The following is a 25504-nucleotide window of genomic DNA, read 5'->3' on the forward strand; positions in this document are numbered from 1 at the left end:
TTCTGCAAACTTGTATGGTCTGTGATAAATGGGAAGCTACATCAACATGCACCAAAATGTAATGTTGCACTGCAACTTCCTACAATTTTCAGTCTATAAATGGAATATAAAACAAGGATGTTGCTCCAGTAGTCTGTTCTTCTGTTCAGTGACTTTTCAATAAAAAAATGTCTATTCTATTGACTATTCTTGAAGTTATTCAATCTGATTCAAGGGAATGCGCGATAATGAAACCTAGGCATAATAACTGTATGCGTTAGTGCGTGTATGTTCATAGTTGCCATTACATTTCAGTAGGTAACCTTTTTTCTAGGGTCGAATCAAGTCATTGTAGATAATGGAATGCATTACTTTCTTTTCGTCCATTTGGGCAGAGACGGGGAGATTTGGCTGTCAACGAATTAACCCGCCCAAAACTACAATTCCCAAACCAAGGGAACATTTTACCCAGCATTCAACGGGTTTGTGAATGGGATAATGCTGCAAGATGGCGACAATTGCAACTGCTACAAACTTACCATCTTTTGATTGTCCAACATGGTGAGAAAATGCAATTATTCGAGATATTTACGTTATACAAAGACATCAAGTGCATGCAAAACCACAAAACAGCATTACTTTTTTTATTTTGTAGCTGGAAACGTATGTATTCCTTTTAGCCACGTCTTATTAGCTAACACATGCTAGCTAGCTGATACATTTCACTGAATGGTGTGCTTAGCTTTTGGTCCTTGTTCTTTTCAGGGCAGGCAAGCCCCCTCCAGGACTCCATTTGGACGTGATGAAAGGTGACAAAATGGTCGAGGTAAGAGCTTGGGGCTTCACGGGGCAAACATTTGAACTGCCTGTCTGTATTAGCCACACTCAAACAAGGGTAGATATTCTGTATCGTTCCTTAGAATATGCCTAATATCTTGCATAATAGATCATCCATAACGCAACTGATGGGTTTACTTACATTCTGTACTGACCAACTGTACCAGCTTTATCAAAAGCTCTGATAGAGAACCATATGTGGTCCTATGTGATGTAGTTTACCCTTAAATGTCAATAGTCTAGACTGTCTACTTCAATATAGTATACACAATATACAATATAGTCTACTTCAGTCTGTATACTTCAGTATAGGTAGCTAGGTGTCATGGTGTACTTAACTAAATAAACAAATTGATCAAGCATGCATGCACCAGATATGGACCCGACTGTCCTCAGCACCAGTGCACACTGGTGTCTGAGTTCCGTGATTGTTGGGTTTTAAGAAAGGTGCCACAGAAACAGCAGCCCTGATATTTAAGCTCATGAGTGTGAAGGTGCACTCTTAAGTTATGTCTCAGAGGCACAGTGCTTTAAATTGTTTCTTACAGCTGGAAAGGATTTCATTCAATGTTATCAGTGTTGTTAGCCTGGGTGTCTGTTTCTGATCTCTTGCAGACTCCTTATGAAATTGTCTTGCTAAAACAGCTTGGTGTGAGAATGAGTGATGAGTTGGCAAGAAAGCATAATTATATATGGGACCTGGCTATGATGTTGTGACAGGGCAATACATGTATTTTCTCATATCTGTTCGTTATGATGGTAAATCTTTGTAGAAACTGATCATTGACGAGAAAAAGTACTACTTATTCGGGAGGAACCCGGACATGTGTGACTTCACCATCGACCACCAGTCATGTTCACGCGTGCATGCTGCCCTGGTCTACCACAAGCACCTGAAGAGGGTGTTCCTTATTGATAACAACAGCAGTAAGTGAACTGTCGTGTACATTAGTCTGTAAAATACTGTATCTTACTTCAGCTAGTAACAAAAACTCTAAATGTAACAGTTGCATTGCCTTAGAGGAGTGCACTGTAGAATAAAGGCTATGGAACTATTATGTTTTGTTGACTCTTTACTTCACTTTTTATAAACTACATCCCTACATGATATGTGGACTTGAAGGTTGTAAATTACGTTCTCAGCGCATGGTACCTTCCTGGGACACATCCGCCTGGAGCCCAATAAGCCTCAGCAGGTCCCCATAGACTCCACCATGTCGTTTGGGGCGTCCACGAGAGCCTACACCATCCGGGAGAAACCTCAGAGCCAGCAAGGAACCAATGCCGCCACAGGGGACAGCAAGGCCGGAGAGGACGAGGAGGGGTCTAAGGGCCTCTTAGGATTACCAGAGGAGGAGACCGAGTTAGAGGTGTGTCTCCAGTAGTTGTCTACCAGGGCATTTGTATAGACATGCTGGTAAGGAGGGTGTGTACTATTACCACAGTAGCTATAGATACACTTTGTTAAACAGGACATAGTGAGTTATATTTTGTTCTGTCAGTTTACATTTTTTTTTTTGTTTAGCTCTCGCTGTTTCCAATTCTGTGTGTTTAGACAAGGCTATTCCTATTAAGCACATGAGTCTATTAACTTTGTTTCACTTCTCCTTTCCCAAACATTCATCCATCCCCCTGTCTGGGCTGTGACAGAACCTGACAGAGTTCAACACGGCCCACAACAAGCGCATCTCCACCCTGACCATCGAGGAGGGCAACCTAGAGATCCAGAGACCCAAGAGGAAGAGGCGGAACTCCAGAGTCACCTTCAACGAGGACGATGAGGTCATCAACCCGGGTAAGCTCTCTCCTCAACCCCATTGGCCTAGCACCAGTATCCAAGTATTGGTTCTTTATCTGTAGTTGAGGAAAAAGTGTTTCTGTGCCTGTCTTCATATTTCACAAAGTGTCTAAGAGACATAAAATAAAAAAAATTATGATCTAAAAGAAAATATTAATCCTAGTTGAACACTCTCACTTTGAGATGCTTTGTAAACATGGACCCTAATTTACAGTACCAGTCAAAAGTTTGGACACCTACTCATTCAAGGGCATTCTCTCAACCAGCTTCACCTAGAATGCTTTTCCAACAGTCTTGACGTAGTTCCCACATATGCTGAGCACTTGTTGGCTGCTTTTCCTTCACTCTGCAGTTTAACTCATCCCAAACAATCTCAATTGGGTTGAGGTTGGATGATTGTGGAGGCCAGGTCATCTGATGCAGTACTCTATCACTTTATTTCTTGGTCAAATATCCCTTACACAGCCTGGGGGTGTGTTGTCATTGTCCTGTTGAAAAACAAATAGTCCCAATAAGCGCAAAACAGATAGGATGGCGTATCGCTGCAGGATTCTAAATAAATCACTGACAGTGTCACCAGGAAAGCACTCCCACGCCATCACACCTTCTCCTCTGTGCTTCACGGTGGGAACCACACATACGGAGATAATCCTGGTCTACCACAAGCACCTGAAGAGGGTGTTCCTTATTGATAACAACAGCAGTAAGTTAACTGTCGTGTACATTAGTCTGTAAAATACTGTATCTTACTTCAGCTAGTAACAAAAACTCTAAATGTCTTCTCACAAAGACACGGTGGTTGGAACCAAAAATCTCTCATTTGGACTCACATCAGACCAAATTACATATTTCCTCCTGTCTAATGTCCATTGCTTGTGTTTCTTGGCCCAAACAAGTCTTCTTATTGGTGTCCTTTTAGTAGCAGTTTCTTTACAGCAATTCGACCATGAAGGCATGGTTCATGCAGTCTCCTCTGAACAGTTGATGTTGAGATGTTTTGGGTCTTTCTTTCCTGTGGCGGTCCTCATGAGAGCCAGTTTCATCATAGCACTTGAGGGTTTTTGCGACTGCACTTGAAGAAACTTTCAAAGTTCTTGATATTTTCCGCATTGACTGACCTTCTTGTCTTAAAGTAATGAGAAACTGTCATTTCTTTTTGCTTATTTGAGCAGTTCTTGCCATAATATGGACTTGGTCTTTTACCAAATAGGATGACAAGGTAGGGGTGTATATTGTTTTACAACACAACTGTTTGACTTAAATACATTAAGAAGGAAAGAAATTCTACAAATGTACTTTTAACAAGCCACACCTTTTAATTGAAATGCATTCCAGGTGACTACCTAATGAAGCTGGTTGAGAGAATGCCAAAAGCTGTAATTTAGGCAAAGGGGGTCTATTTGAAGAGTCTCAAATGTAAAGTATATATTTTGATTTGTTTTACACTTTTTTTGGTTACTACAAAATTCCCTGTGTTATTTCGCAGTTTTGATTTCTTCACTATTATTCTACAATGCAGAAAATAGTAAAAAATAAAGAAAAACCATGGAAATGAGTAGGTGTCCAAACTTTTGGCTGGTGCTGTAAGCAATTATATAAACTGAGGTTGTGTGAAAATAAGGAACTTTGTGCCAATCTAAAACCTGTTGCTTCACTCATGTAATGCATGCAGTAACTCAGTGCTTCTTAAAACCTTACAGAGGACATTGATCCCTCTGTGGGGCGCTTCAGGAACATGGTGCAGACTGCTGTCGTCCCTATAAAGGTAAGCCACTAAAATGCATCTATTGCATGAGGTGTCAAGATCCTTTTATACGGTCACATTTCAGTTTAAGGAAGCCTATAATTAAGATAATTGCAATGATATCCCAGAAACAAACACTATATACATAGCCTACAGATGAGTTACTACTCAGTCTTTGGTCGTTTCCACTCTAGAAACAGAAAATGGAGAGGCACGGCTCACTTAGTATGGACGACGTTGTGACGAGGCGCATCCACAACTACACCTTCGGCGGCGGCCTTTACGGGGACCTGCCACCCACCAGCCACGAGGGCCACCACGCCGGGGCCCCAAGCGGAGCCACTATCCTGGGGGGTCTCCCTCTGCCCTTCCCCAACCCTGCCCCAGAGGTGAACCTGGCCCCGGACGCCCCCCAGCCACCTGTCACCCTCAACCCTGTCCCCGTTACAGGCCCCTATCCCTCCGAGGTCCTCAACGAGCCCCGCAAGAAAAAGTATGCTAAAGAGGCATGGCCAGGCAAGAAGCCCACCCCCTCCCTACTAATCTAACCCTCTCCCTACACTATGGCTCTTTCTCAATTCGTCTTTCCTCTGTACTTTACCTCCTCTCTCATGCATTGTAGAAGATCCAAGGTCTCTCCTCTTGGACCTTCTCCAATGTATTTTGAGGCGAGGAGAGAGGACATGAGAAATCCAGGAAAGCCGAATTGGGAAAGAGCCTATGTGGTGGAGGCAGGGCTGACTCTCAGGGTATGGGCGGAGACATCAGGGACCATGACCCGTTGGAGGCGGATCGATTTTTCTTAAGACTGTTTTGTCAATGTTTTCTACGTTACTTCCTCGTTCTCCTAAAGATTATCCAAAAGTCTTCAGTAGTACATTCAATGAAGACAGGAACACCACTCCTTCGGGAGATGAATGTTTGATGTGTTTTACAAATGAAGTCATGTAAAAAAGGCAGTACTTGGCAGACCAAGTCAGTTGGTCAGATAAGAGTAACTTGTGGCATAAATCAGTGTCCCATGGCCGTGATATTTTACCTCTAATTGATAGTCAGGCATCGTGCAGGGAAACAAACACGAAGCGAATGTAACTTAGGAAAACAGCCCTTATGTTGGAAACAAACATCATTATGTTCTCATCCAGATTCACATGGATTTATTTTCCATGCTACAGCACCCAATATTACAGCAGGTTTTTAAAGGACCTGCTCCGTGTTGCCATTTTTGCTATGGGAAAAACATTGCGATACTGGTATCACAGCCTAATCGTTATATGGTTGGTCACTGTGAGTTCCATATTACGATCTCCACTTCCTTCTTTAAGGTCTTAGACTTCAAACAAATATCATCTTTGGACATAGTATTTTTGCTCACTGTAAACATGCATATACAGTGCATTCGGAAAGTATTCAGACCCCTTGATTTTTTTTCCAACATTTTGTTACTTAACAGCCTTATTCTAAAATAGGTGCATTTTTTATATTTTTTTATCCATCTGCACACAATACTCCACGTCGAAGCAAAAACAGTGTTTTAGACATTTTAGCAAGTTATTAAAAATAGAATGCTGAAATATCACATTTACATAATCGCACCTTTGGCAGTGATTACAGCCTCGAGTCTTCTTGAGTATGATGCTACAAGCTTGGCAGACCTTTATTTGGGGAGCTTCTCCCATTCTTCTCTGCAGATCCTCTCAAGCTCTGTCAGGTTGGATGGGGACTGTTGCTACACAGCTATTTTCAGGTCTCTCCAGAGATGTTCAAGTCCGGGCTCTGGCGGGGCCACTCAAGGACATTCAGAGACTTGTCCCGAAGCCACTCCTGCATTGTCTTTGCTGTGTGCTTAGGGTCGTTGTTCTTTTGGAAGGTGAACCTTCACCCCAGACTGAGGTCCTGTACGCTCTGGAGCAGGTTTTCATTAAGGATCTCTCTGTACTTTTCTCCGTTCATCTTTCCCTCGATCCTGACTAGTCTCCCAGTCCCTGCTGCTAAAAGGTATCCCCACAGCATGATGCTGACACCGCCATGCTTCAACGTAGGGATGGTGCCAGGTTTCCTCCAGATGTGACGCTTGGCATTCAGGCCAAATAGTTCAATCTTGTTTTCATCAGACCAGAGAATCTTGTTTCTCATGGTCTTTAGGTGCCCTTTGGCAAACTCTAAGCGGGCTGTCGTGCCTTTTGTGAAGGAGTGGCTTCTGTCTGTCCACTCTACCATAAAGGCCTGATTGGTGAAGTGCTGCAGAGATGGTTGTCCTTTTGGAAGATTCTCCCATCTCCACAGAGGATCTCTGGAGCTCCTTCAGTGACCATTGGGTTCTTGGCCACTTCCCTGACCAAGGCCCTTCTCCCCCGATTGCTCAGTTTGGCCAGGTGGCCAGCTCTACATGTACCTGAGCTCAACTTTGAGTCTCATTGCAAGGGGTCTGTATACTTAAGTAAATAAGTTATTCCTATATATTTTTTAAATATATAGATTTGCAAAAATTACTTGTTTTCGCAGAAAAAGTCAAGGGGTCTGAACTTTCTGAATGGACTGTACAGTTATTTTTTACATCTGTTAAACTTGTAATGTGAACTGTTTTATACAAGATGGATTATTATAGGAATTGACAAAAGTAGATCAGAGTTTCTGAAAAAAGATATGTCCATTTTCCTAAAGACTGAATAGGACTATAGGTTTATATTTTTACAGTGCTATCAAGATGAGTGCAGCGAGGAGAGAATTTAATGTTTACTCAGTTTACGTTCACAATCAATCTCAGTAATAAACAGTTAATAGACTGCGCAGAGTATATTTAAATACTATCTTCCCATTATAAAAAAAGATTGCAGCAACTCTGCCTGAATGTTAGTGAGTCCTGAAGTCCTCTAGATTTTACATATCGCAATGTAAATTGGCCTGATCTGAGCCACCAATAAAATGGATTGGTCACATGAGTTAAGACTAAGGTTCTCAGTTGGTGCAATTTGATGTTGAGTATTGTTTCACAGGCCTTTTGAAATGATTACATTTCAAATGTGGTACACATGGTCCTGCATCAAAGCACCCATAAAATGACTGTCAAAATGTAGCTTCTTGATGTTCAAAGAACTGTGTTTAGTTTTCACACCAGCAGAATACATTCTTATGATGCCCCCTTTACTGATTAATGAAACATGTATGTGGTATTTGAGAACTTGCAAAAGCCATGCTATTTGCATTAACTTTGTACAGATGGACAGACGCGTGTACCCAGACCTTTTGTCCCACTTTCGGATGATGTTGGATTTTTTTATTCACATTATTCACACTGTAAATAAAAACTGAATTTTGTCACAAACATTTTTTTTTTTTGTGCGGTTTACAGAAGTGTCGTTTTTACATGGTAGTAGGCCTATATCTTCAAACACCATGATTCAATTGGGATTTTGTCAGTTAATTTTTAATTCCAAGGATAGTAGCCATCTTAGTATTAAATACCAGTATCTACCAGCACGTTGCATGAATGAATGCCAAGTGTTAAACATATTCCATAGACATAGACCAGGCAGACTCATTTGTGAGGACTTTGAACACAGTCATCAGTGTTGGCCAGAGCATGCCAGTCTGTCGGTTATGTGTTGAAGGCCAGCCGAAACCGCACCTAGTGTTTCTCAATCCATCAACTGGCAGATGCCCATAGTGTGACCCTTCACCCAGTGGCATGGATGCTAACTGTTGGGTGGTGGTTAAGACTTCTTTACATACTCATGTGACACCATAGCAGGTTTGGGGTCAATTCAGAAAGTAAACCAAATTCCTAATTGAAGAGAATTGGAATTTCAGTGTACATCCTGAATTGACTGGAATCGACCCCAACCCTGTACCATAGCATCTTGGGTGTGTTTAGGGATTGGAAAACACATTATTGCAGACAGAAATAGACTGGATAGAGCTGGCACGATTCCCTATTCAGACCATTTCTGTTCTACACAACACATTTCTATCTGAACGTTCTGCAACGTTACATCCTCCTGCACAGGCCCCTGATGTGGCACCATGCATTTCCGACCATCTGTTTTTCAGTTTTGTTCCCCAAATCACCACGACAAGGAAGGAACACATTCATTTCACCACATGGTAGGATTTACCATACAAAATGATAAGTATTGTAAAAGGGATAGTTTACTCAATTACAAAATGACATTGGTTTCATTACCCTGTAAGCAGTCTATGGAGTCTAAGGTATGACAGCAATTTCTGCTTCGGTTGAGTTTCTCTGGCACCATTTTAGCATTTGTGGCACAAATCCCATTCATGGAACTGATATTCAATTTTTTTGTGCTTCATGTCCAAGTCATCCAAAAGTATCTCAAATTGATCGTGAAGCTCAAGCTCACTTCTCGATTATTTGAACGTGTGAAAAATGCTGATATCAGCAGAGGGAACACCCCCCTATCCACATCGATGGAACAGTAGTGGAGAGGGTAGCAAGTTTTAAGTTCCTCGGCATACACATCCCAGACAAACTGAATTGGTCCACTCACACAGACAGCATCGTGAAGAAGGCGCAGCAGCGCCTCTTCAACCTCAGGAGGCTGAAGAAATTCGGCTTGTCACCAAAAGCACTCACAAACTTCTACAGATGCACAATCGAGAGCATCCTGGCGGGCTGTATCACCGCCTGGTATGGCAACTGCACCGCCCTCAACCGTAAGGCTCTCCAGAGGGTAGTGAGGTCTGCACAACGCATCACCGGGGGCAAACTACCTGCCCTCCAGGACACCTACACCACCCGATGTCACAGGAAGGCCATAAAGATCATCAAGGACATCAACCACCCGAGCCACTGCCTGTTCACCCCGCTATCATCCAGAAGGCGAGGTCAGTACAGGTGCATCAAAGCTGGGACCGAGAGACTGAAAAACAGCTTCTATCTCAAGGCCATCAGACTGTTAAACAGCCACCACTAACACTGAGTGGCTGCTGCCAACACACTGACACTGACTCAACTCCAGCCACTTTAATAATGGGAATTGATGGGAAATGATGTAAATATATCACTAGCCACTTTAAACAATGCTACCTTATGTAATGTTACTTACCCTACATTATTCATCTCATATGCATACGTATATACTGTACTCTATATCATCGACTGTATCCTTATGTAATACATGTATCACTAGCCACTTTAAACTATGCCACTTTGTTTACATACTCATCTCATTTGTACATACTGTACTCGATACCATCTACTGTATCTTGCCTATGCTGCTCTGTACCATCACTCATTCATATATCCTTATGTACACATTCTTTATCCCCTTACACTGTGTACAAGACAGTAGTTTTGGAATTGTTAGTTAGATTACTTGTTATTACTGCATTGTCGGAACTAGAAGCACAAGCATTTCGCTACACTCGCATTAACATCTGCTAACCATGTGTATGGGACAAATAACATTTGATTTGATTTGATTTGATATCAGTCCCATGACTTGAATGGGACCGCGTGTGGAAACTGCCAGGCAAACTAAACTAGAGCATGGATTGTTGTCACACCTGCTTACAGGGTAAGGAAACAAATATTACGCTATGTAGATTCACGTGACAGCGAGGGAAGAAGTGTTTAAAGTTGAGGTAGCGTGCTGGAAACACCATACAAACTTGCGAGGTAAGCCATATAGGCAACAACAAAGATAAACCATGTTATAAGAACCTCTTATTGTACTTAAAGGGACAGAGGTACACTCTGTCCCTTTAAGAGAATGCAAATGAATGGATTGTGCCACACGTTTATTTGAAATACTGAGAATAACATTCATCTCAATCCTTTGCCTATTCCTTTTCAAAGGGACATTGACTTACCATAGGCTATATGTCAAAAGGAAAAAACAAACAACATTTAGGCAGTTAGTTGCTGGCAAAATATATTAGTAACATAAATGAGTGTTTTTCATCTTTGTAGAAGACATTCTATAAAGTTCTCCTTACATGGATATTTAAATTTAAATTCTGAATACAGCTTTGAGAAGTTAATATTTGAAAAATATTCCTTAAATCTAACATTTGTTTTATTTCCCATTTCCTGGCGAATTGGCGTGTTAAAAAATAATAATATGAGCATTCCATAAAACAGTAGCCTATGCCGGATAAGACAAGTGCAACTATACATTCCTTATGGTTCAAGATTGACAGGTTTGATTTTCAGATGGATCCCATTGAGTGAGCGGAGCACCAGTCTTGGAATCATTTTTGGTTTCTTCATTGGGTCCTCGGTCAGCTGATATCGCTTAAGTGTCTGTGCCACCACCACTTTCATCTCATTCATGGCAAAGTTCTGCCCAATGCAGTTTCTATAGCGGGAGAAGAGAACACGGACGAACATGGACAACATATTGAGTCAGTGAAGTGTTATTTGTACATTTCACCAATGCCAGTCCTGCACAGTGGGCTATACATTTGAAAGCATTCAGTTGTAGAACTACTATACATTCACCCTGTGTAATAAATAAGTTATGCAGTAAGACTATCAAAGGTTTATAGCTCTTTTAGATAATAAAACATTACCATATCATCAGACAGAAACTACAGCTCTTTGAAGTGAGTTCAGCCTGTGCCTACTCCACAGACCTATAATAACTACTGTTGTATCAGAGGGGGATGGGATCTAGCCTGATCCCAGAGCCGTTTGTGCTATTTTGCTAACTCCTACTTTCATTGTCATGCCAAACAAGACAGTACAAACAGACCTGGGACCATGCTAGACAACATATTTGTCCCACTCTGACACAATTGGGGTTAACATAGTTCGGTTGGATCTAGGTCACAGGCATCAAGGGACCGAAGGGCTCCAAAATCCAGTCAGGTAAATGAGTAGCTCTATGCTTCCATCATAGTCCCAGACTACTAATGTGAGAACCAAACCCTGCTGCCAATGCTGCTCTCTTAAATAGTAGCACTGGTGTGGTAACGAACCTCGGGCCGGCAGAGAAGGGGACAAAGGCATGGGGTGATCTTTTTGCAGAGTTCTCGGGCAGAAATCGGAGTGGGTCGAATGCCTACAAGAATACAAAATAAAATAGAATAGTAAATTGAAACAGTGGGAAAGACTGTGCATAGACAGCTGGTCCCAAATATGTTGTCTTGTTCAGTCACTGCAAACATGACCTTTTGAGTCGACAAGACAGCACAAACAAACCAGGCGTGGTGAGACAAACTGCCACCAGGCTTTTATAAAGGGGCCTTGAAACAGGTTTCAGTTCCCTATTGTGTATACCCTGAATCTTATAGCGATAGATTAGTCAAAATCAGACCCATGGGCTTACTGCTAGATGACAAGGATTTCATTACAAACTAACTCAGCAACAGCCTCATGTTGTTTCCTGTCAATACTGCAGACCTTGTCCTCTGTGACCAGAAACACAGGATTTTATGACGCATGTTCAGCTGCTCAAGCTAGCATTTCTTCTACTGCTAATCATTAATTATATTAACCCAGTTAAATGTTCATGAGAAAATTGTGTTTATAAAGATGGTGTGCATACGTTAGGATCCTCCCAAACGGTCGCGTTCCTATGAATGCCAAAAATGCTGGTTCCAACAAGACAACCTAGAGGGAGTAGAGAGAGATTATATTTCCACAGTGTTAGGGCTTGACATCTGTTTTGTTTCCTATGGAAAGTGTGATAATATTGTCCATGCTGGAAAAGGATCCATCCACTGAGGCAGAAAGAGACACTATCTGGCAGAGGTGTGGACTCGAGTCATATGACTTGGACTCGAGTCAGACTCGAGTCACAAATATGATGACTTGCAATTCGACTTTGACTTTTACACCAATGACTCGTGACTTGACTTGGATGTGAGCCCTATGACTCGACCTGACTTGATACCCTCCCCAAGCCCAAATGTTAAAAATAATCCTATTAAAAAAAGTGTGCAGCGCATTAACTCTTCATTTAATGGATTACAGTTTGAATCGGACAGCAGCCAATCAAATTGTGCCAGCTGAGAAAAAGTTGTGCCTGGCAGTGCAGAGGAACGTCGGCGGGTGAATTCAGATGGAGCTCTTGGAAAGATGATAGCCAAAATTATTATTTTCGGATATAAAGATGACGCTGTATCAACAAAAAATGGATTGCAACTTGCAAAACATGCAGGAAGAAAATTACAGACGGAGGAACAACAACTTCCAACTTTGTTTGACATTTGAAGCTGCACAAAGAACGGTAAGTTGTGGCTAATATAGCCGACAGCTATATATTTTATTACTTTACTAGTGTGTCATGTTGGCTAACGTAAATCAGTGAGCCTCCACACAGTCAGTGCGGGAACGTGATCATTGTACCCAAGATTGAGCTACAACTGGATAGGCAGTTGGTAACCTAAATTCTGCCTGATGTTACTGCTGTTCCTAAAACCCTTGACATACGTTAGCCTACTGTAACCACACAGAGAGAGTGTATGTGTGTGTGTGTTAAGGTTGGGCGATTCTGTACAAGCCTACATCGTCCGATTGCGGCCCATAGAGATCCTCGATAGTCGATCACTATTGGGGGGGGGGGGGGGGGGGTCTTTCTCATGGCTACCCATGTATTTCCATGGAAATATAACGTGTATTTGGAAAGTAATACATACATAGATATTTTTTAAAGCATTCATGATTTGTGTAAATGTAATATACTAACTATTACTCTTGTTAAAAATATGAAATGGTATTACATTTGGTGAAGAGCATATTATGACTCAAAGTTTAGGACTTGCGACTTGACTTGATGGTCTTGACTTGAGACTTACTTATGACTTGTGAAACCATTCAAACATTTTTGTATCTTTATTTAATTAGGCAGATCAGTTAAGAACGCATTCTTATTTTCAATGACAGCCTAGGAACAATGGGTTAACTGCCTTGTTCAGGGATGGAATGACAGATTTTTTCCTTGTCAGCTCGGGGATTCGATCTTTCAGTTACTAGTCCAACACTCTAACCACTAGGCTACCCTGCCACCCCAAAAGAGCAATGACATTGACTTGGTCGCACCTCTGCTATCTGGACAGACTTTTTGTTTTTGTCAGTAATAAACACGATGAGAAGAACATGGTGAGAATGCTCCAACAGCACCAATTCATTTGATATAGAAAATACTAAGGGCCTGTTTCCAGGACAGAGATTAAGCCTAGTCCTGGACTAAAAAACACTTTAAATGGAGGACCTAAAACGAACATTTTACTTAGTCCAGGACTAGGCTTAATGTGTGTCAAAGAAACTGCCACTAGAAATACATAATTGTTTATGAAAAATGAATTAAACAAGTTGCAGTTAGTCTCTACATACTAATCACAATTCTATACGGAGAACTGGCTCTGGAGACAAACAAACGTGAGTTAATATTTAATTTGTTATAGCCGGTGACTGAGGCAAAGGTTACGGAGGACTCCATTGCAACCACTTACAGCCTCATTTTAAGGCACAGAGCCATTGTGCATTTAAAACTATAATTAAAAAAGTCCCCCGTATGGCCTGGGGCGGTGGGTGTAGTGTCGGCGTGGGTTTGGTTCCGACCCCACTGCCTGTGTGACCCACTCTCCTACCACTATCTCGCCTCAGTCCAATAAAACATACAAAAAAAGTCCCCTTCGGTACATCACAATGCAACATTTTTTAAATGTACACATTTACCTTCAGGCACAGTCCTCCCATCGAAGAACGTAATGGGTTTGGTTATCTTCCTGGATATCCCAGGTACAGGAGGGTAGAGGCGGAGGGATTCCTTTATGCACATGGTTGTGTACGGTATTTTACTGAGATCTTCCCTGAAGAATACAGAACATTTTCTTTATATCAATTCTCTTTTAGTAAACATGTGTGGCTCCAATCTAAGAGGAAATACAGACCTGCTTTTCCTTCCTTTACTCTATCTATATCTTAAATAAAGGAATGGCTTTGGTCACTAGTTCCAAACATGGAGCCTATTGGTTGTTGTGTAGCCCTTAGCTGCAATCAATGACCAAAAGCACCCTATTTGGCCTCATGGTGGAATGTTATTAATATTTTTCATAATTTCATAATTAATAAATATTTGTTTTAAATTAGGAAGAAAATCTGGTGTTTCTATGTCTAACCAGTTTGTTATATTTCAGTCTTCTGTGACGTATATAAAGTGTTATATTGGGATGCAAACTTAAAATGTAATACATTTCAACTCTATATCTGACATAGTACAGGTGTCTTAATTTCTTTAAGCCCATAACCATGTGTGTGAGGTGTATACTTTTGTTTCAAAGTAGATTTGTTTAAGACCACCAAGAAACACTCTGTGTGACCCTTTAGAACAGTGCAGTTAATGATCCCCAAAGTAACAAAATAGTAATTTATATATACTGTAGCTGCGGACTGTAAAATAACCAAATAAAACCTTGAAACTTAAATGCATATCTAACATACACCGCACAGCATGATCTCTGAACAATAAATATGGACAAAACAGCCTTCCACTCCATGTCATTCTCCTCCAGCCAAATTAATGCATATCTAACATACAACATGATTAGGACAGTAAATCAGGCCCCGTATTCATAAAGAATTTCAGAGTAGGAGTTCTGATCTAGGATCAGTTTTGTATTTTAAATCATCATGAATAAGAAGGGCGGGGGGGGGGTCAGCATTCCTAGATCAGCATTCCTACTCTGAGGCGCTTTATGAATACGGGCACTGGACAGTAGAACCTACCATTCCATGGTGTCCCTCCCCTCCAGGGCGCTGATGACCTCGTCCCTGCAGATTTGCTGGTGCTCCGGGTTGCAGGCCAGGCTGTACAGGGTCCAGGAGATCCCACTGGCTGTGGTGTCGTGGCCTTCGAACATGAAGGTGTCCACCTCCGCTCGGATAGCCTCATCCGACAGGCCCTGCTGGTCCTCGTCCTGGATTGAAAACCATAAGGAACAATCAGATCCTTGCATTAGAGGTCGACTGATTATGATTTTTCAACACCGATACCGATTATTGGAGGAACAAAAAAGCCGATACCGATTAATCAGATGATTTTTTAAATGTATTTATTTGTAATAATGACAATTACAACAATACTGAATGAACACTTATTTTAACTTAATATAATACATCAATAAAATCAATTTAGCCTCAAATAAATAATGAAACGTGTTCAATTTGGTTTAAATAATGCAAAAACAAAGTGTTGGAGAAGAAAGTAAAAGTGCAATATGTGCTATGTAAGAAAGCTAACAATTAAGTTCCTTGCTCAGAACATGAGAACATATGAAAGCTGGTGGTTCCTTTTAACATGAGTCTTCAATATTCCCACATAAGAAGTTTTAGGTTGTAGTTATTATAGGAATACCATTTGTATTTCATTAACCTTTGACTATTGGATGTTCTTATAGGCACTTTAGTATTGCCAGTGTAACAGTATAGCTTCCGTCCCTCTCCTCGCTCCTCCCTGGGCTCGAACCAGCAACACAACGACAACAGCCACCATCGAAGCTGCGTTACCCATGCAGAGCAAGGGGAACAACCACTCCAAGGCTCAGAGCGAGTGATGTTTGAAACGCTATTAGCGCGCGCTAACTTGCTAGCCATTTCACTTCGGTTACTCCAGCCTCATCTCGGGAGTTGATAGGCTTGAAATCATAAACAGCGCAATGCTTGACGCACAACGAAGAGCTGCTGGCAAAACGCACTAAAGTGCTGTTTGAATGAATGTTTACGCACCTGCTTCTGCCTACCACCGCTCAGTCAGATACTTAGATACTTGTATGCTCAGTCAGATTATATGCAACGCAGGACACGCTAGATAATATCTAGTAATATCATCAACCATGTGTAGTTAACTAGTGATTATGATTGATTGATTGATATTTTTTTATAAGATAAGTTTAACTAGCTAGCAACTTACCTTGGCTTACTGCATTCGCGTAACAGGCAGGCTCCTTGTGGAGTGCAACGAGAGAGAGGCAGGTCATTATTGCATTGGACTAGTTAACTGTAAGGTTGCAAGATTGGGTCCCCCAAGCTGACAAGGTGAAAATCTGTCGTTCTGCCCCTGAACGAGGCAGTTAACCCACCTAGGCCGTCATTGAAAATAAGAATGTGTTCTTAACTGACTTGCCTAGTTAAATAAAGATTACATAAATGTGTAATTATTATTTTTTTTAATAAAAAAAATCTGCAAAATCGCCGTCCACAAATACCGATTTCCGATTGTTATGAAAACTTGAAATTGGCCCTAATTAATCAGCCATTCCGATTAATCGGTCGACCTCTACCTTGCATGTTGTTCCTTGTTTGGCTTCATTTTATGGAAAAGGTATAACTCACACACCTATAGTGTTACTAGCCTGGTTCCAGATCTGTTTGTGCTCTTTTGCTCATTTTCAAGCCAAGCCATGTGTTTGGCATGACAATGACTGACAAGGAGTTGGATAGCACAAACAAACTGGCACTCAGGCTATAGTGTTACCAGTGGCATGGAAAGATTATAATGAATAGAAAATCAACTCCAGCACACTGGCGATCTTGAGGCTACGATGAGTTTCTTTTCGAATTGGCTTCATTCAATGACATACTATACCATCGCCAATGGAGCCGTCTTTACCTAATGACCTGGTTAGATGACTGCATAAATGGCATAATGGTGGATAATAGTTTCGTAGCGTAATAGAGGAGGTGTGACGTACTCGTGCGCAGAGCAGGATATCCAGAAAGTCCAGGTTTCTCTTAGCCTGTATCCTGCCCAGTTCCTTTTCGTCCTTCAAGGCTTCTTTTCGCTTTCGTATGATTTCCTCTACAAGCAGAGGGCATCAATCAAATTTGACATCAAATGTATTTTATAAAGCCCCCTTTTTTTTTTTACATCTCAGATGTCACAAAGTTCGATACAGAAACCCAGCATAAAACCCCAAACAGCAAGCAACGCAGATGTAGAAGCACGGTGGCTAGGGAAAACCTCCCGAGAAACACATCATGGGAGAGCATCAGACATAGCAGCGGCAGCATAGCGCATTCTTATGACATGGTTATAACATGGTTAAGCCTATAGCTGTACATGAATACAAGATGTATAATCTTTGGAAAATGCATACAGGCATACTCCACAAGGTGAATGCATACATGCTGCTTTTCAGGGTATATTTGCTTTGTCAAATTCATACATCTAAATGTTTTCAGGGCTGAGACCTGCTGGCACAGGGGATTAAGATAATCATTTCAACCTTCATTCACAGAACGCACCTGTATGACTGTGTGCAACATTGCATGCTTTCCTGTATTTGTACCCATGTGGGCTAAGTTGGAAGATCCACTCGCTGTGGTAGGGAAAGATCCGGAAGCGGACATTCACCAGATCACTGAGCTCGTACACAGCCTTGATGTACGTGTTGGTTCCACTGAAACGAGAGAAAAACAACAGAAAAGTATAAGTTTCTTCCACTCAATCATTGCTGATAGGCAGGGCCATGCGTTTTTCCTGATCATGTGATCTGGCCCGAAAACCTCTGGGCCCGTATTCACAACAAGTCTCTGAGTAGGAGTGCTGATCTAGGATCAGGTCCCCTCTGTCTTTATATTCGTATTAATTATGATCTAAAAAGGAAAAGTCGTACTCTGAAACTTTAGCGAATACGTGCCCTGGGCCCTAGTTAAAGGACAAGAAAGAAAAGCGTTAGTATTGGGTTGGGGCTTACAATTTATAGAACATTTACGCTGACAAGACAAGATATTCAATAAAAACATTTAACTGACTGACCTTCTTTGCACTGTCTGGCAGTTAGTGTTGGAGCTGAAGGCACACTTCATAATGCTGTCCAGTGTCATGAGGCTCACATGCTCAAATAACTCAAATGACTCGTCGGATTTTGAGTGAGTCTCCCATTTGTCCTGGAACAGAAAGAGTCAACTTGCACAAGATGGACAGTGACATATAGCACATCACTCCCTTATTAAATTACCCCTTTAGCTTGTTCATGCAGAATTTCCCTCCAAATACAGTTGTCAAACTATACAGCATTCTAATACAGTTGGCAGAATATGTGACTTTAACTCTTATGCAATTAGTTTTTTTGTATCCAGAAATTCCCCCCAACCTATACAGTAATTAGGGTAGAGATAGCAAAACGCACCAGCATAGTTTTGGCAGAATCAGCCATCAGTTTGACATAGGGCTTTAAAACATCGTAATGGAAGCCAGGGGTCAACAGTCTTCTGTGGCGGAACCATTTCTGACCTTCAGACACCAGTAAACCATCCCCTAGAGAGAGAGACAGAGAGAGAGAGAAAGAGAGAGAGAGAGAGAGAGAGAGAGAGAGAGAGAGAGAGAGAGAGAGAGAGAGAGAGAGAGAGAGAGAGAGAGAGAGAGAGAGAGAGAGAGAGAGAGAGAGAGAGAGAGAGAGAGAGAGAGAGAGAGAGAGAGCGAGAGAGAGAGAGAGAGAGAGAGAGCGAGAGAGAGAGAGCATATCCTGAGAAACACATATGTTGTACGTTCATGCAAAATAATAGAACTAAAGAATATACATTTTAACCATAGCTGTATAATTGCCTAAGTGGCATGGGTCAGAATGTTATTGAAAACCAGAACTGCACCCAAAGGGATGAACATTAGAAAATGCCTATTCTTAAAATATCTGCAGTTAAATACATAGAATCTAACTTTGTTGGTTCAATATTTGTAGCATATGGGACTTTGGCAAAGACAATGCAACCTTACCTATCCATGGAATTAGAAATCTATATAAAAAGTCATCTTTGGGCTCTATTAAGAAAGAGAGTGAAACAGGGTATTCTATCACGTGGTGAGATTCCATAGATAGACATTACATAGATGCAACTAGTTTAAATAATGTGTCTTGTCGTTCCAAAGAGACCAACCTGTTGATGCCAGGATGGTTTTGACATAATCTGGGTGGTGAATATTGAGGAAGGACACAAATGGACCAAACCACATTTGAAATGCAAGGGGGTACGACTCTCCCCATTTGACAACCTTATACATATCGGTCCCATCTTCTTTAAACTGCAAGACAACCGAGAAAACATGCACTTATAAAATAAAGCAACAAATGCACGAGCAAGACACACCGAAACTTGCCTCTGAAGCTGACGGTACAATGTTCCACGCGGGGGAAACAATTTTGCAGTGCCTCAATGTGCACGTTAAAGAAATTCTCATTTGAACCTAACGTTACCTCTCGGACATGACCGAAAAGCCAGTGTTTTGGTGGTCCTGGGAATGTCTCGAGCGCCCGAATCCATTCATTCCGTTTGACAATAAGTTTAGAGATTTTAAGAATTACATAGACCAAGCTAAATATTGCAACCAAGTGATGAATGCGATAGGAATCCAGCGTCACTTTTTTCAACGTTTCAAATAACTCCATTGCAATGGACGTCTACCTGCCGAGGCTACCATTGACAACTTTACAACACAAGGTGACGGTCTGGTGAGTGACAACTACGAGAAGCAGAAGAGAGTAGGGTGGGTGGTTTGAGGTCATTTACGAGCGGAGTCCCGCCTTCTGGAGATAACACAGCACTGTCTACCAATTCTTTACCTTGATGTATCTAATTCTTGTTTATTTTTAAATACATGATATCTTCAAATATTCAGCTCTGCATATATCAGAATCATGTTTTTTCCCCTGACAGTTATTATGACTGATTATAGCGCTATATTATCAGGAGAACACACAACCCCGGGGAACCCCAAGAATAGGACACTGCTGGACAAAATACAACCAAATGTTGGACATTGGCCATCAACCTCTACTATAATATAACTATAGATGATATACTGTAGTCAGGTAGCACATGTTGACTTCCTGTTAACCCTTTGATTGGCTATCCCTCTCTGAAAAACAACATAAAGGCCAAGATCTAGGGCGAACATTCCGTTTCTAATAGCAATTGCAATGCAATGGAACCAACATTTCCAATGAAGGCTGACAAGCCTAGTGACTAATGACATGTTCTCACATGGTGATAACGCCTTGCAAGAAGCTGCATGCAAACCCGCTGATGGAAAATGGAGATACAGACAAAATTAGTCAAGGGCACCATTTTGTGTCACTGACACCTACACCACAGCCTATGCCATTGGTTCTGAGGAAACATCTGTGAGGGAGGTGTTCGTAAATGTTTATGTAAAGCATTATTTCTTATTTCTGTTTCATACTGAGTCAACTGTTAGATTTGTAACTTCAGCTTAATTTCCTATAGCTTTAAATTACAAACATTAAGTGGCAGTTTTGGCTTAGGCCCGTAGCCTACACATTTTAGAGCAGATTACCTGTGTTTAAAAAAAAATACAATGCTAAAGTAATCTGCCTCATCAGTGTTTGTAATCATGATCGCTACCTCTGCCATAATTATTGTATTTATCGTTTGGGCCTCATTTCCAACATCAGGTAAGTGTCTGAAATTTACAAAAACATTAATATTGCTCAATACTAGAATTCTCACATGTATTGGACTTTATTGAAAATTCACAAGGCTATATATACAGTGTTTAACCTTATTGTACACTGTTATACAGCCAACCAATTAGTATACAGATGTACCACAGAAACTTACAAATAGATGTTTTTCGAATACTCACTGATTTAATTCAATTTCAATATTCAAATGTCTCTTTGGACATGCAAATAAGTTTATTCAAATAGGACATGCATTGAGTGATTTGTTTAGACTATTTATGAAGCTGTATTAACATGTTGTTATTGTTTTCTATAGGCATACGAGACATGTACAACTATTTCAATCATCAATCCACACTTTATAAACAGTTCTTTCATGTAATGCTATTGTGCTTTATTATTGTTTTTATCAATCTGATGTAGGTTCTTCAAGTCCTCTTCGCACACCGCTTGGTAGAAAATTGTTGATACCCTGCATAAGTAATGAAAGTCATCCAGAATCTTTTAGCTGGTTTTACAGTACAAACAATGCAGGTCAGCGCCGCACCCAGCTTTTTCATGAGGATAAAAGTGGCCGACATCGCCTTTCCAAAGATTTATGGCATAGAAAGAGTGTTTCAAGGAATCGTTCACTGGTAATCAGCCCTTTTACAGAGAAGGATCAAGGAATATACTCATGTGAATTGTATAAAAATGACAAGATGACATATGGATTGTCCACTTCAGTTGTTCTTGAAAAAGGTTAGTCAGCCTATTATAATTGGAGATAATTTGCAAGCAGATTGATAGTCTACACTAAATTTGTTTACAGCTCACCCTAACCATCTATCTCTTTATTTAGAATCTCACATGCCAGAAATAACCACTGTGCCAGGCAGTGGCTTTATGCATGAAGTAACAAAGAATGTGATTACCAGCACATATTACGCACTTGACTCCGCTCTGAACAACACCACCAACAAAAGCATAGGTGAGAACCAAAAGTTTTGAGTAGTTCTTAAACCCCAATCTCATTGACCTTCCACAAGTTCTATAACTTCAACAGGATTGACAGATACTTCACTACCAGCATTTTCTGTAGTAACACTACACAACACTGTTGCCTCTTTTACAGACAATGGGCCTACTCCTTCAGGTAACCGAGAAACTCAGTGGCTGGCATCAACAGTAGCTGGAATCTCTGCAGCTGTGTGCCTATTCCTTGTTGTACTGGCACTGTTTATATTATGCCATTTCAAATGGAGAATACTTACAGGCAGGAGAAATATTCCATATTGTTATCTTTGAAGATGAATACAATTTTTTTGGAGATGGTATGCAGTTTGAGGCCCTATCTGTTTTAATGGGATTACTTAAAAAAAAAAAAATGGTGTCTGTTTGTTCAAATGTTTAAGCTTCTGCAAATCAACTTCTCTTTGGTGGCCAGTGGACAAACTTTGTAAGTTATCTTATATAGCCAACATTACTATTATTATTCTTGTTAAAACAATGATGATGATAATTAGTTGCACAGCAGTATGGTATTATGCGCATACATCTATGCATCTCCTTTCAACAGGAGAAAGAACCTACACTTGTTTATTCATCCTTGGTTATCAGGAGACTCCAACCGAGAGATGACATCATAAATGACAATGAGTGTGTGCACAGTCATATCAGGGTCTAGGAACTAAGAATGATACTACTTTGATGAGAGGAGTAATAAATAGCCTAAATCAAGTTTTTTTCCATTGTGCTCAGGCACACAAAATTCCAAAAAGGCCTACTATTGTTATTGGGAATTATTTGCAGGCTTTTGAATGGTTGGTTTTATATAATCACATTATTGCATGACCTTTTGTTTGTACTTCAAATTTGTATTGCACTGTGTCAAGCACTTCTGTACTTTTAACCTTTAAACCACTGTAAAAATAAAAATAAAAAAAGAAAACGAAGAAAGTCTGCTCTATATCTCAAAAAGCATAAAGCCTGTGTATTTAGATATCTATACAAGTAATTTGTGACATAATTTTAAACAAGTTGCTGAAATGTGACATTTTGAACTCATCATCGAGCCACCGAGTTGCTTTCAGAACACTCTACAACATTACCGTTCTTGAATGCCCCATGCTCCAACCCGCTGCGAAATGCGCGGATCTGGGTGACAACCTAGATACTAACTAGCTATTCCTCTCTAGCACACGGGCTCAATCAACTCTGTTCTGTCACTGCTGATAGTGGCATCTGTGTAGCGGTTGCTTTTGAACGTTTGTTTGTGGAGTTTCCTAGCTAGCTAGTTTCAATTTAACCTTATTTAGCTATGAGCTAACGTTAGCCAGGTTGCAAGTTAGCTTGAGTTGGTACAGTGCAGTTTGGGAAGGAAGAAGCAGATACGCGACAGTTTAAGGACAAATATAAGGCAAGTTTAGTGCATTTCGCGTTATTTCTCAGTAACTATCTTATCGGTGAGTTGTAATACTTTCTGGCTGTAGTTTATTTGGCTGGCTAGCTAACTGGCTAGCTAACTTTGTTTGAATAAAATTAGCTACTGTCTGTCTAAACTAGCCTGCTAACTTAGCCAGTCAGGAAAGTTGGATAGGTTAGAGATGCATTCACGAAAAATATATGTTTATAGTCACTGGTAGTCTGTAACACGATGTGTTTTAATTTTTCCCATTGATCTAGTTAACGTTACCTGTCTGACACTGACGTGTGATGGAGGCCCCACCAGTCTCAGTGCTGCCCATTACGGGGGGCACAATCAACATGATGGAGTACCTGCTGCAAGGTGAGTCTGCCTAGGTCGAAATTCTAGCGTCACCATTAGGGCAGGCATACCTATTTGGTATTCTGTATTTGGGTGTCTGAAGTGTGGTTGGTTCTTGAAAAAACATTCGGATCATATTGAATGTAAATATTGTAATGAAACAGGTAGGGAGCAGGTCTCGAACCCTCAACCTTCTAACCCGAAGTCCAGCGTGCTATCGATTGTGCCCCAAAAGCATGCTCATGCGGCAGAGTCGATATCCGCGCTTATAAACCCAGGGTCGTTATACTACCTCCTTTCAAAGAGCGCGTCCTCACGCTAGCTTGCGACTCTACGTCTTATAGGAACGCACTCACTGGCCAAGCACACGCACTGTCGTGCATGCAAGGTCCGATCCCACTTCTGACACCAATGTAATGACACAGGGAGCAGGTCTTGAACCTTCTAGTCCGAAGTCCAGCGAGCTATCGACTGTGTCGCAAAAGCATGCTTGAGTGGCAGAGTAGATATCCGCGCTTATAAACCCTCCTTTCAAAGAGCGCATCCTCACGCTAGCTTGCGACTCTACGTCTTATAGGGACGCACTCACTGGCCAAGCACACGCGCTGTCATGCATGCAAGGTCCGATCCCATTTCTGACATCAATGTAATGACACAGGCAGGGAGCAGGTCTCGAACCTTCAACCTTCTAGTCCGAAGTCCAGCAAACTATCGACTGTCTCGTAAAAGCATGATCGAGTGGGAGAGTAGATATCCACGCTTATAAACCCAGGGTCGTTACAATATGTTAAGGTGAAGACCCCATACCAGCTCCTGTGCTGTGGCTTGGTCAACTCGGGATCAGTTGCAATTCACTAATTGAAAAGTACAGTCTGTTTCCATTGAGGCCTTTTATGTTTTTGAATTGGCATTTCAATTCACTCTAAAAAGTCAAAATGACAAGTTACCCTGCTTTCAAGTTACGCTTGTAAATGTAAATATTGCTGACACTGTTCTGTCATGTCGCCACTCAAGGCAGCGTCTTGGACCAGGCCCTCGAAAGCCTATTGCACCGCCTCCGGGGCCTTTGTGACAACATGGAACCCGAGACGTTCGCCGACCATGAGCTGGTCTACCTCCTGAAGGGCCAGCAGGGCAACCCGTTCCTGCTACGTGCCCGCCGCTCCCTCTCCCACCCAACAGTTCCCTGGCACCTGCGCTACCTGGGCCAGCCGGAGGTGGGTGACAAGTCCCGCCACGCGCTGGTTCGCAACTGTGTGGATGTGGCCACCTCGCACAGCCTGCCCGACTTCCTCAACGAAATGGGCTTCCGCATGGACCACGAGTTCGTAGCCAAGGGCCACATTTTCCGTAGAGGCGTGCTCAAAGTGGTGGTGAGTAAACTGTCACGCATCCTGGTCCCTGGGAATACAGAGAACACTGAGCCGCTGTCACTCTCCTACCTGGTGGAGCTCAGTGTGTTGGCCCCCGCAGGCCAGGATACCATGTCGGAGGACATGCGCAGCTTCGCTGAGCAGCTCAAGCCCCTGGTTCACCTGGAGAAGATTGACCCCAAGAGACACATGTAAGAAGGGGTGTGTTAAGATGAGCCTCTGTTGTCAGTCATGGACAAAGTGGAGTTTTTATTAAAATGTATTTTTTGGGACTTAATTTTGTATGATTCCTATAAGAAAGTGCTTTCCCACAGTCCTTTGTCTCTGTGAAGGAACTCTATATCTCACAATCTTGATGTGTATCTCGTACATTTGGAGAAGGACCATCTGCCATTAGGATGTTAGTAGTGTTTGAAAAGGACTTCACAAGAGGATTGACACAGCCATCATGGACGATGTGACATGAGGCTTTGAATGAGTCAATAAATAACAATATCTATTCAGTGCTGAACAATGGTTTTGTGTGATGCTGATAGTGCTTTGTACTGTGTTGGGTATGTTTCCAGAAATGCACAGCTATAGTGTTTATTAAACATGATTTTTCTCAACTCAACTGTGTTCTCTTGGTTTGCAGC

The 25504-nt window shown here is 41.5% G+C and overlaps 3 protein-coding genes and 1 non-coding gene across 7 annotated transcripts; 3 read left to right on the plus strand and 1 right to left on the minus strand.

Annotated features, from left to right (window-relative positions):
- The first annotated feature begins 449 nt into the window (after positions 1 to 449).
- Positions 450 to 7683, plus strand: LOC139394128 (nuclear inhibitor of protein phosphatase 1-like). The gene is made up of 7 exons (XM_071142164.1): positions 450 to 540; positions 745 to 805; positions 1590 to 1743; positions 1960 to 2186; positions 2467 to 2611; positions 4315 to 4379; positions 4553 to 7683. The coding sequence occupies exons 1-7, from the start codon at positions 488 to 490 to the stop codon at positions 4904 to 4906; spliced, it is 1059 nt and encodes a 352-aa protein (XP_070998265.1). The 5' UTR covers positions 450 to 487; the 3' UTR covers positions 4907 to 7683.
- Positions 1182 to 1344, plus strand: LOC139406237 (small Cajal body-specific RNA 1). Its single transcript, XR_011633958.1, has one exon. It is a non-coding gene; the product is annotated as a small Cajal body-specific RNA 1 (non-coding RNA).
- Positions 7684 to 10106: 2423 nt separating the features above from the next.
- Positions 10107 to 19862, minus strand: LOC139394113 (cytochrome P450 4B1-like). 2 transcript variants are annotated; one of them, XM_071142144.1, is made up of 12 exons: positions 19524 to 19862; positions 19207 to 19351; positions 19046 to 19090; positions 18462 to 18589; positions 18089 to 18219; positions 17575 to 17729; positions 17022 to 17128; positions 15058 to 15248; positions 14008 to 14141; positions 11873 to 11937; positions 11304 to 11386; positions 10107 to 10681 (listed from the first exon to the last, which is right to left on the minus strand). In XM_071142144.1, exons 1-12 carry the CDS (start codon positions 19713 to 19715, stop codon positions 10504 to 10506), a joined length of 1554 nt encoding a protein of 517 aa, XP_070998245.1. In that variant the 5' UTR covers positions 19716 to 19862; the 3' UTR covers positions 10107 to 10503. The 2 variants fall into 2 exon arrangements, with proteins under 2 accessions (XP_070998245.1, XP_070998253.1); XM_071142152.1 differs by lacking the exon at positions 19046 to 19090.
- Positions 12285 to 25477, plus strand: LOC139394137 (mediator of RNA polymerase II transcription subunit 18-like). 3 transcript variants are annotated; one of them, XM_071142188.1, is made up of 3 exons: positions 12285 to 12556; positions 23415 to 23517; positions 24511 to 25477. In XM_071142188.1, the coding sequence occupies exons 2-3, from the start codon at positions 23445 to 23447 to the stop codon at positions 25062 to 25064; spliced, it is 627 nt and encodes a 208-aa protein (XP_070998289.1). In that variant the 5' UTR covers positions 12285 to 12556; positions 23415 to 23444; the 3' UTR covers positions 25065 to 25477. The 3 variants fall into 3 exon arrangements, with proteins under 3 accessions (XP_070998289.1, XP_070998276.1, XP_070998283.1); XM_071142175.1 differs by lacking the exon at positions 12285 to 12556 and adding an exon at positions 22848 to 23148; XM_071142182.1 differs by lacking the exon at positions 12285 to 12556 and adding an exon at positions 22971 to 23194.
- The last annotated feature ends 27 nt before the right edge of the window (positions 25478 to 25504 follow it).

Source organism: Oncorhynchus clarkii, chromosome 3 (genome assembly GCF_045791955.1).
Source record: "Oncorhynchus clarkii lewisi isolate Uvic-CL-2024 chromosome 3, UVic_Ocla_1.0, whole genome shotgun sequence".
Taxonomy (NCBI): Eukaryota; Metazoa; Chordata; class Actinopteri; order Salmoniformes; family Salmonidae; genus Oncorhynchus; species Oncorhynchus clarkii.

Excerpts from the sequence above, each read along its gene's own strand:
- LOC139394128 (XM_071142164.1), top strand. The coding sequence starts at position 488 with ATGGCGACAATTGCAACTGCTACAAACTTACCATCTTTTGATTGTCCA. Across the intron at positions 1,744-1,959 it reads CCTTATTGATAACAACAGCA|CGCATGGTACCTTCCTGGGA; the intron begins GTAAGTGAACTG and ends TTACGTTCTCAG. Across the intron at positions 4,380-4,552 it reads CTGCTGTCGTCCCTATAAAG|AAACAGAAAATGGAGAGGCA; the intron begins GTAAGCCACTAA and ends TTTCCACTCTAG.
- LOC139394113 (XM_071142144.1), bottom strand. The coding sequence starts at position 19,715 with ATGGAGTTATTTGAAACGTTGAAAAAAGTGACGCTGGATTCCTATCGC. Across the intron at positions 19,091-19,206 it reads AACCATCCTGGCATCAACAG|AGCCCAAAGATGACTTTTTA; the intron begins GTTGGTCTCTTT and ends CTTTCTTAATAG. Across the intron at positions 15,249-17,021 it reads ATATCCTGCTCTGCGCACGA|GACGAGGACCAGCAGGGCCT; the intron begins GTACGTCACACC and ends TTTTCAATCCAG.
- LOC139394137 (XM_071142188.1), top strand. The coding sequence starts at position 23,445 with ATGGAGGCCCCACCAGTCTCAGTGCTGCCCATTACGGGGGGCACAATC. Across the intron at positions 23,518-24,510 it reads GATGGAGTACCTGCTGCAAG|GCAGCGTCTTGGACCAGGCC; the intron begins GTGAGTCTGCCT and ends TCGCCACTCAAG.